General features: G+C 41.7%; 1 protein-coding gene across 1 annotated transcript; it reads left to right on the top strand.

Annotated features, from left to right (window-relative positions):
- Nucleotides 1–3,024: 3,024 nt before the first annotated feature.
- Nucleotides 3,025–10,252, top strand: LOC139641112 (pyruvate kinase PKM-like). Its single transcript, XM_071515368.1, has 11 exons — nt 3,025–3,040; nt 4,455–4,633; nt 4,789–4,880; nt 6,439–6,570; nt 6,711–6,897; nt 7,015–7,285; nt 7,373–7,523; nt 7,642–7,794; nt 8,510–8,676; nt 9,162–9,343; nt 9,578–10,252. The coding sequence occupies exons 2-11, from the start codon at nt 4,483–4,485 to the stop codon at nt 9,682–9,684; spliced, it is 1,593 nt and encodes a 530-aa protein (XP_071371469.1). The 5' UTR covers nt 3,025–3,040; nt 4,455–4,482; the 3' UTR covers nt 9,685–10,252.
- The last annotated feature ends 283 nt before the right edge of the window (nt 10,253–10,535 follow it).

Below are 10,535 nucleotides of genomic sequence, written 5' to 3'. Positions count from 1 at the left end.
AAGGAGTGAAGGGTGAAGGTAGGTTTGGAGTTAGATTTCCACTGCCTCATGCCTATTTTATCCAGACCACATGTGAAAAAATGTGGTGGGGAGGCAGGGAGTGTCACAGGATCCACCGATTTCAAGAATATTTAGGAGACATAAGGCACATAGATTCAGACAAGACATTATATAGATAAGATACTATAGAAACAAGACAATTATAGAGACAAGATATTATATTTTGCTTTTTTGTTTTGTTTTGTTTTGTTTTGTTTTGTTTTGTTTTGTTTTGTTTTCACAATTTGCTCTCAAGACTCACAACATATAAGCTTTTGAGTAGAGGACCATTTTTTTAAGGTTCTCTGAAGGCCTTTGTGGTCAACTACAGTGAAGACTCTGTCTAACCACCTAAAATTTAACAAAACAACTTCAAACTTCCTACAGTAGATGAACAAACCCAAGCTTTTCCATGGCACTTACACACTGCAACACATATTTTCAAATTCTTAATATTCAGTGACAAGAACAGACAAGACTGCTAAAACTATAGAAATCTGAGAGACTTACCTGTACTTCTGGAACAACAAAAAACACACATACACAAGACTCTACATTTGAATGTGTCAGTTTTTCAATGTGGTCCCTATGCTATATAGGTGTATTATTGTTCTGATCAGCTATATGGAAATTTAAAAAAGGGGGTCATCCATAAGCTGTTAATAATTTGTGTATTACTGGGCAGGGCTGAGACAGCGCATTTTGTTTGTATTGAATAACATTCTGCAAAGCATACATGGCTGTTGAGCAGGGTTCACTGGGTGGGGTGTGAGTGGATCTAGTTTTATGCTGTGGTACAGTATGTCCTAAACGTGTTGGACATCATGTCATGGAGTCCTGTCCCTGCCAAGGCCATCTGATAGTGACTCAACTCTTAAAATATACCGTGAGAGAATGGCAGCCATATACAGTATGTAATTAACCCTTTACACATAAATTAACATAATTTATGCAAGAACAAACAATTAATGAAACTGAAATGTGTTTCTTTTATGCCCTCTCACGCTCATTTTGTTCATATATCTGTTTTATTTGAGCATGTACATAATTATGCATGATACTGCCTACTTCTTAAGCCTCAGTTTCCGCCTTTTCTTTTATCTATACAGTAAATTTGGGTAACTCTAGTTTTGATTTATACCATATCGTACTTCAAGTCCATATAGTTATTTCCTTAAATCATTACATGGAATCAGTTTCCATAAGAACAAATATCACATTGGTTTGATTTGTCTGTGAGTTTAAAGTGAATGTGCACTTACAAGCTTTATTTGTGCAGCAGCTGTTGAAGAGATGGGAAACATTAGAAACATACATACAATGGGGTATGACATGCATGCAGAAGGGGTTAAATTTCAGCATTACCTGTTTGATTCATTTCAAGGAGTGGCAGTAAAATATATTTTTGTTGTGTTTTTAATGACATGCTAATAGTGTTTAACATTGGCTTCCCCTTCCACAGTTTTAGCCTATAGGCAGTCCTGCTCAGCACTATCATTATATAATATGAACCGAAATGTGTGTTGCACCAATATTCATGATAATAAAGAATATCTTTTCTATTTTTGTGGTAAGTGTGAAGCGGAGTTTGCATACAGGATACACACCTAATGATGATTTACAATATGTTATAATACTTAACTGAGTGTAATGTAAGCATTTGTGCATATGTGTGTGCTATATTAGCAGCTTACTTTAGTTGCCTGCCACTTACTTGCCTGCCAAGTACTTGAATGGATGCTTGGAAATGTTGCCAACCAACACCTACTTTCTATGGATACCAGGCTTAACTTTGTACCAGTGTGGCTGATCAGTAAGCATCTGCATTTTGATTGCATCAGCTGAACATCTGCCATATCCTGGACTATCTGTTATTCTCATGCTTAGTTGCACTTATTTGCCTGACTTCAAATGCCATAACAGTGTCTCAAGCTAGTCTCCTCTATAAAGTGTATGCATTAGGACTGTCATAAATCATGACTGCAAATGAAATGCAGACGCTACCTCCCCTGTTGAGTTCCAAAAGTCAGTCTAAAATTATCCCATCCTGGTTTGTCCAGTGGTGTGACATGAAATCTTTACAAATAAACACACAAACAGTAAAACAATAAACAAGATGATTGTTGATTTTGAAATGAAGGATGATTGCGCATCCACAAAAGTCAAGGACGAACAAATTGAAAGTATACAATTCATAAAACTGTGGGGGGGGGGGGGGGGGGGGGGGGGGATTAGGGGATTAGGGAAAATTACAAAGATTACAAAGTGATGACATTTAACTAGTCCTCACTTCTTTAGGACTCTATTTCTGTGTATGGCTTTGGTTTAGAGTTAAAGTTATATGTAAGATTAGGATTAGGTTTCGATTAGGGTTAAGGGGCCTAGTGCCTAGTGGAGAGGGTAGAGGTTGGGGTTAGAGGTCAGGGAATGAACACAGTCAGCACAGGTCCTCACACGCATCTTATAATAATATAAATATGTGTGTATATGTGTGATGTGTTGTGATGCCTGTTGAGGCTTTTTTATATGTATGTTTTCATGCTTTTAATCCCATAGATGTCAATACATATGAACCAACCAGTGTCACACATGGCTGTAACCCATAATTTAGTGTGACCCAGTGAACAGATTTTGATGACCCAGGCTCATGTTTAAATACCACAGGAAAGCTCTGTGATTGGCCAGGCGAACAACACTCACATCTGTGCTGTATCCTCCCTCAATATTTTTCATATTTCTGTGTTTTATCTGGAAATTCGGGATTGAAGTGCGACTCATCATGCAAGTAAAAAAAACAACTTACATAAGATAAATGTGTGTTAAATTCGCTGTACAAATAGCGATAGCATTAGTGTCCCGCTAACCCTAACCCGGTCTATAACCTTATGTCGGATGGATACCGGTTGTCCACACAGGAAAGTAGTTCCGGCTAGTTGGGGGAATAACTGTCGCGCGAGCGCAGCCATCGGTGCATTGGTCCCCTGCGAAGTTCACCCAGTAGGTGAGTAGCAGCCTGCCATCAACAGGTGGATTGAACTTTTTGGCAGAGAGAGGAAAGGCTTTTTATGGATTGTGTAGATAATATTTGACTGGTCCAAATTATTGATTGCATTAATGTATTGAGTTAATAACAAAAAAGTAATTTCAAATCACTAGTAAAACTATTATTAAGGACTCAATTTACAAACTCAAGTAGGGATCTTCAGTAGGCTAGCTCAAAATGTATTATATGTATATATCTATAGGCCTATTATAGTAGGCTACCTAGACCAATACTGCAAAATTTATTTGCCACAAAAGCGAGCAAATGTATTTTGTGCTGCATTTTTACGTTTCTATAAACCTTTCTCCTATAGTGAAATAAACAGTAATGTATGACCTATATAGTCTATTTTATTGTCATGAACACGTTGTTTTGAGTACTACCTTTATAACTATTAGTCACAAATACCTGCAAGGTGGCTTAGCCCTTTCTTTGATGTGCAAACAAGGAAAACATTTTTATATATTATTTAAAAAAAAACCCAAAACATTGGACTTTCATTTCTTCAATACGCTATTTGTTTTCCCATAGACTGTTGTGAAATTGCTCCTCTTGGTATCACATAAATATGTGCCTTTTGCCAATGGTGTGTTTCTGCGCTCCACAAATACTCTAAACTGACAACTGGCAACTTTTGTCATGCATCCTGCATATCTCTTGCAGGCAGCAGGCTACACCTCCTGCCTGCTAAATTCTGATAACTCTGTATTGTCCTATATTGCACAATGTTTAGATTCTCAACCAGCTGCTAACATTCAACTTAGGCTTTATAAATACAGTTTTCAGTATTCTCCTTGAGTTCTGAAGTTATTTTTTGTGTGTGAATCACCTTTCTCCTCTGTCAAAAGTGACCGGCTCCTCTTGCTCCACACAAGTCCCACTGGAATGCAGGAGTGTGCAGTCACGCAGGCACACACTGTCTTTGTTGCTCTTTGCACAGACTGTTCGGTCAGCTTGCACAGCCACTTTCCACTCGTGGCTCATAGAGGCTTAAAATTCACTGTGCCATCCATGGAGAGGTTGCACTTCATCATAAGCATTTACTTTCCCATTGAGATAATTAATTGATCCTCATTTAATATTCCTTGGATGGACTTTCCGTACTCTTTATATTAATGTGTTCGCAATCATTCAATATTCTGTTGCCGTTTCTGTGCTCTTGTAACCTGATGGTAGGCAATAATTCATCAAGAGCCACAGTGTCACCATCAAGATGATAAACCCAAGCATTGACCTGAAATGTATCCCGTCTTGAACGCATGCAAAAAATAGAATGTCTCCTATTCTAACCTTTGTGTCAGAGGTGAGGATTTGTCAACCAGATGCTAAGTATGTCCTAACTGATCACTTGTTTCCCTTTCTGTCTCCCCAGGACTTTTCCCGCAGACACTGATCCAATCATGATGAAATCAAAGGATTCGGGCTCTGCCATCATCCAGACCCAGCAGCTGCATGCTGCCATGGCTGACACCCACCTGGAGCACATGTGCCTGCTGGACATCGACTCCGAGCCCGCCGTGTCTCGCAACACCGGCATCATCTGCACAATCGGTCAGACCTGATCCCAAACACCACTGATTCAGAGTCTGATGTTACACTGACACTTCATTCAAATGATCTCAGTATTAGTGGGTCTTTATTATCCATATGCTTTAGTCCTGTATCTGTCTATAATAAGCTCCCTTCATTCTCCTGTCTCGATGCAGGACCTGCCTCCCGTTCTGTGGACATGGCCAAGGAAATGATCAAGGCTGGGATGAACATTGCAAGAATGAACTTCTCTCATGGCACACACGAGGTCAGTGCAGGATGAGAAACACAAAAAAATGATATATTTCAATGGTGGTGCCTGATTATGATTTACGATTTGCGTCTACTAAGCTTCATTCATTTAACGGCGCGACAGCCAGGGTGACATTACACTTGCACCCTGGTAACTGTCAGTGGCTGTAAGTTGATCTGTGAGCTCGTATTTGCCCCTCAGTGGCTCCAGTGTCTTCTATATGGTGCAGCTTGTCCAGCCAACTGCATCATAGATCATAGTCAATGTTTGAACTGACCTTAGACTACTGACCTCTCCCCTTTAAAAGTCATGCCTTTTTACCTTTTTCATCGAGTGTCACCTGAGTGGATGAGTCTAAAAACCTGTCACCAGCTGTAGTATGGTTACCCAGAGTTGCCTTTGATATTTTAATCGTTGCCCTTCAAAGGTTAACAGCAGTGATTATTTCATTTCGGTGTAACTCAACTCTCAGACTGACTCTTGAATTGCCTGTGCATTGGTGTGGTCGAGAATTGTAGGCACCGCTTCAGGGTTGACAACGATATGAAGTAAAGCACAGCAGGAAAGAAGTCAGTCTTATAAACTGCAGTGTGTACATTTCAGCCTTTGCCCCCAGCCTATGTTACTAACAACACACATGACAGTTTAGAAATTTCAGGATAACACACAAAGTGAATAAGCAATTTGTTATGAGAAGGGCAGAAGAAATTTGACCTCTGTTTCACTGGTGTGTCAGTTGTCGGTACAGCTATTAATAGTCTTCTCTGAGTATCAGCCTCTTAGCAACAGTGTAGACTGTATTCAGTGAGACCAACATGGGCAAGGCATTCGTTACTGGCTGAAGACAGTACTCAATGTTCAGAATGGACTTTTCCTTTGTCATTCTGCTTTTTTGTATGTTGCATGCATTTAGTACATCCATGTAATACTAGTGGAGAGTATTTGATTTGTAGAACTTGCATTTGTACAGACTGTTGTTCAAACTTTATGACAACTATTCATTTAATGCCTCATTACAGTCTTTGTAAAGCTATTTATATACACCGAGCCATGTGCCGAACATGTGTTGCAGTTGCCCAGTCAAGATTTATTCCATAGTTATGTAACCTGTGCTGTCCAGTGTGACAGTGTGCGACCAAGTTTGTCCCCCTCCTACTACTGTGGCAACTTAATTTTCCTCTTTGTTTGACACATTGACCCCAACAATGTAACCCCTCTCCTAAATTAGGAAAATTATTATATTAATGACTTACTGTTAATTATTGTAGTGTAATAATTTGTTAACTTTGGGTGCTATACTGGATATATTTTAGTATTCAGTACGGTTATTGTAGTATTCAGTACAGTCAGTTTTTTTTACCTGGCTATGTGCTGAAATGTATTTTTATCCCACAATGTTTTGCTAATCTATTATGTGACTATTTATTATTTTTTCAATTTTATCGCATGATGTGTACGTTTTAAACTAAATAATATTGTGATGCTCACATATTTCAGATGACATGTCAGCTGCCATGTGAGTACTTCATAAACTTAAACTTATAACACTTGTCTAATGCCTCATACCATACAGTATCATGCTGAGACCATCAAGAACGTCCGTGACGCAGCTGAGAGCTTTGTGCCCGGCACTGCTGAATACAGACCAGTGGCCATTGCTCTGGACACCAAGGGACCAGAAATCAGGACTGGACTCATCAAGGGAGTGAGTTATAGCCAAATAGAGCTACATAAGGAAAGCTTTAAGGCCTGCTTTCTCAATTATAAGCCCATTTCCAGTGTTATTACAGAACTCTATTGATTGATTTTGTGCACAAATAACAGCTCTCTCCTGGCCTTGTTTAGAGCGGCACTGCTGAGGTTGAGCTGAAGAAGGGTGAGACCATCAAGCTCACTTTGGACGACCAGTACATGGACAACTGTGATGAGAAAAATCTGTGGCTCGACTACAAAAACATCACCAAGGTTGTGGAGATCGGAAGCCACATCTACATTGATGATGGTCTCATGTCTCTCAAGGTTAAGGAAGTTGGTAAGCCAGTTTGTTCCATCCAGTCTGTCCATACATAAAGATAGACTGGACTGTTTTGTTTTTACCTTTTTGCCAAATGGTGGAAATCAAGCCTCTCTTCATTCTATACATCCTAAGGCAACAACTACCTGATGTGTGAGATTGAGAATGGCGGTATGCTGGGCAGCAAGAAGGGTGTCAACCTGCCCGGAGCTGCTGTGGACCTCCCTGCTGTGTCAGAGAAGGACATTAAGGACCTGCAGTTCGGTGTGGAGCAGGGCGTCGACATGGTCTTCGCCTCCTTCATCCGTAAGGCCGCTGACGTGCAAGCCGTCAGGAAAGTGCTGGGTGAGAAGGGTAAGGACATCAAGATCATCAGCAAGCTGGAGAACCACGAGGGTGTGCGCAGGTGGGTGGGATGATCAACGGACAGATCTGACCCTGTAGATAATTGCTATGCAGAATTATTTCATCCCGTGTTCTTGTTGCTCTGTAGATTTGATGAGATCCTGGAGGCTAGCGACGGTATCATGGTTGCCCGCGGTGACCTGGGTATTGAGATCCCAACAGAGAAGGTCTTCCTCGCCCAGAAGATGATGACCGGCCGCTGCACCAGGATTGGCAAACCCATCACCTGTGCTACACAGGTCCGTGACATTATCAGTAAGAGGACTCGTTGACAGAGAAGAATCACAGTAGCACCCGCTAAAAAAAAAAAGTGTATAAAAGTCCATGTGCAGTAAATCTGTTGCTAATCTCCCACAGATGCTGGAGAGCATGGTCAAGAAGCCTCGTCCTACTCGTGCCGAGGCCAGTGACGTCGCCAACGCTGTCCTGGACGGCAATGACTGCATCATGCTGAGCGGTGAGACCGCCAAGGGAGATTACCCCCTGGAGGCAGTGCGCACACAGCACAAGGTGAGAGCGCCCCCCACTGGTCACATTCTCCTAGTGTTTCTTCATGTTCAGTCATTGTCAAGGTGCATGCATGAATAACATAGTACAACTGACCAACACTTCGGACTCTTGAGGCAATAAATGTCAACACTATGAAAGACTTTTTATATCTATTAAAGCTAGTGTTGTTAGCTGTATGGTGTGAGTTACATTTTGTACATCATGTAGAATGAGTATATAGCATAATAACTTCCATGCTGTGAGCACAGTATATGTTTGGGTTTCGGCTTGGGTTTTACTAACTGCTTGTATATTATATGTTGAACTTGCTTTGTGTATCCCTGTTTCTCCCACCCCTCCCTCCGTCCATCTGCTACCAAACCTGGCATCTATTCATGTCTCTTGCATTTTGCTGTTAACTGTGTGATCATATTGCTCAATTAGCATGTGTCTGAGGATCTGCACCGCACAGCAACAGTCCCTGGACATCATGGCCGTCGCTGTTGTTTAGCTTCAGGTCTCAGTGTCCTCTCAGGTATGCAGACCTCTGCACTTAGGTTAACCGTCCTTTGTTTTCTTACCCTTACATTCATCTGCCACTTAGCTTAGATTTAGAGTGCATCATGGTTGTCCTATAGAATACAAACTAACTCCTGGAGGTGTAAACAAGGTGTTCGATTCAAGCCTGACACTACTCTCCCTCTCTTTTATTTTTTATTTGTCTTCACATGTTCAGATTGCCCGCGAGGCTGAGGCAGCCATGTTCCACAGGCAGATGTTCGAGGAGCTGCGCCGCACCTCTCATCTGACCCGCGACCCCACCGAGTCCGTCGCTATCGGTGCCGTCGAGGCTTCCTTCAAGTGCTGCGCCAGCGCCATCATCGTGCTCACCAAGTCTGGCAGGTACGGCTACAAGGAGAAATGTACCTCCCACAAATCTCTGCTTTACCCACTCAAAGCTCTGAGTCATAATATTCTCCAGTATTTGCAGCACAGCATTAACTATGAGGGAAGAAATATGTGCATCATCGTATCTCTTTATCCACTGCTAGACACTGCTAACAGAAGCCCTTGGCTCATACAAAGTGTGCCAACTTTCACTGCACTCACAATCTGTGATCCACTTCTGACCTTTTGAGATCTCAACCCTGACATTTTAGAAGTTAATTTTAACTCCCTGTTCATTCCTCTCCACTTGGGAGTCCACACGCACAAGCACATGATACAGAAAACATACTGTCAGCTGGGTGGATTTCATCATGATAATGGCATAATTTAGTTTTGGCATTCACTTAAATCGATGATTTTAAACATTATTTGATCCCCTTTCAGTGCTGTATATTTGTAGGAATTTGTCTCACAGTGTAACTTGTACTTGTCACCTGCAGGTCTGCTCACATGCTGTCGAGGTACAGGCCCCGTGCCCCCATCATTGCTGTGACCCGCTGTGGCCAGACCGCCCGCCAGGCCCACCTGTACCGCGGCATCTACCCCGTCCTCTACACCAAGCCCGCCAATGACGTCTGGGCAGAGGATGTTGACCTGCGTGTGAACTTTGCCATGGAAGTTGGTGAGTGGTCCATCTGATTGTTTATGGGTTTAGTTCAAATCAGTCAAATAAGGGGATTTTTGTCAGTAAAGTAAAATGTGAAGAGGGAGTGACAGAGAGATATAGAAGAATTTTGTTTATCTGTGATATTAAGATAAACTGGTAGCACTGCCTATGTTTACATATTAATACAGTTTGGTAGCTTCCCTGCACCGCTCTATCACTAATTCTGTACTTACTCTTCTCTGTCCATAGGCAAGTACCGCAAGTTCTTCAAGTCTGGTGATGTGGTCATTGTTGTGACCGGCTGGCGCCCAGGCTCTGGTTACACCAACACCATGCGTGTTGTGCTTGTGCCTTGAACTGCATCAAAGGACATTAGTAACCGCTCCCCCTCCCCTCTCCTGTAACAGCCCTCCCCCCTCTAGAGGTCATCTTCTTCCCACAAGACTTTTCCTAAAGCCGTCTACGTAACCAACAGAAAGACAACACCAGGCCACTTCTTCAAAGGACTTTTGGTGTTGTCGTTCATAGACAGTAACTCCATGATTCCTGTCACCGTCTAGTCCTCCTGCCAGAGGCTGCACTCGACTGAAAACCTTTTAATGCAAACTCTCCTGTCGTGTTTTGGTCACTTTGCCACATGCCTGACTGCGTTTGCATGTTGAACAGTGTGGAGATCAATGTTCCTCTGCGTTCAGTGTAAAAGTAGTCAGATGATTGTCACACAAATACACTCCAACAACACATTATATGTCTGTTCCTTAATCTTTTGTTCATTTACAGTATGAGTACCTGGGATGAACAAGTGCAGCTCTGCACTGTAATGATCTTCTCCTGTGTGACATACAGAATTCAACTGACATTTGGTACACAGTGCCCATCTGGATTGTGAAGTGGCCTGGCATGATTTTGTTTCCATCCATTAAAAGGAACACTTGGATCAATTGTGTTTTTCTTCCCTGTCTTATTCACCACAACATTATACCATAACAAGAGAAGCATTTCATTTCATTCAGTATTTCCCATACTGAGAGGGTTGAAAATGTATCATTTGCCAACTTTTTCCTCTCAATTCCAGTATTCAAGTTAAACACATTTTACATTACTGTTCATGCTGTTTGTGACCCATGTTACAACAGATTGCATTACACTTGAATACAAGCTGGTTGTCTTTCTGCTGTCTGTCTGCCATTGTGTGTACTTTTGATTG

Source organism: Centroberyx affinis, unplaced genomic scaffold (genome assembly GCF_046629955.1).
Source record: "Centroberyx affinis isolate AG114_WGS23_722 - 3 ecotype Tasmania unplaced genomic scaffold, CSIRO-AGI_Caff_v1 ptg000347l_1, whole genome shotgun sequence".
Taxonomy (NCBI): domain Eukaryota; kingdom Metazoa; phylum Chordata; class Actinopteri; order Beryciformes; family Berycidae; genus Centroberyx; species Centroberyx affinis.
The sequence above is the reverse complement of the archived record's forward strand: the minus strand, read 5'-3'. Positions and strand labels throughout refer to the sequence as shown.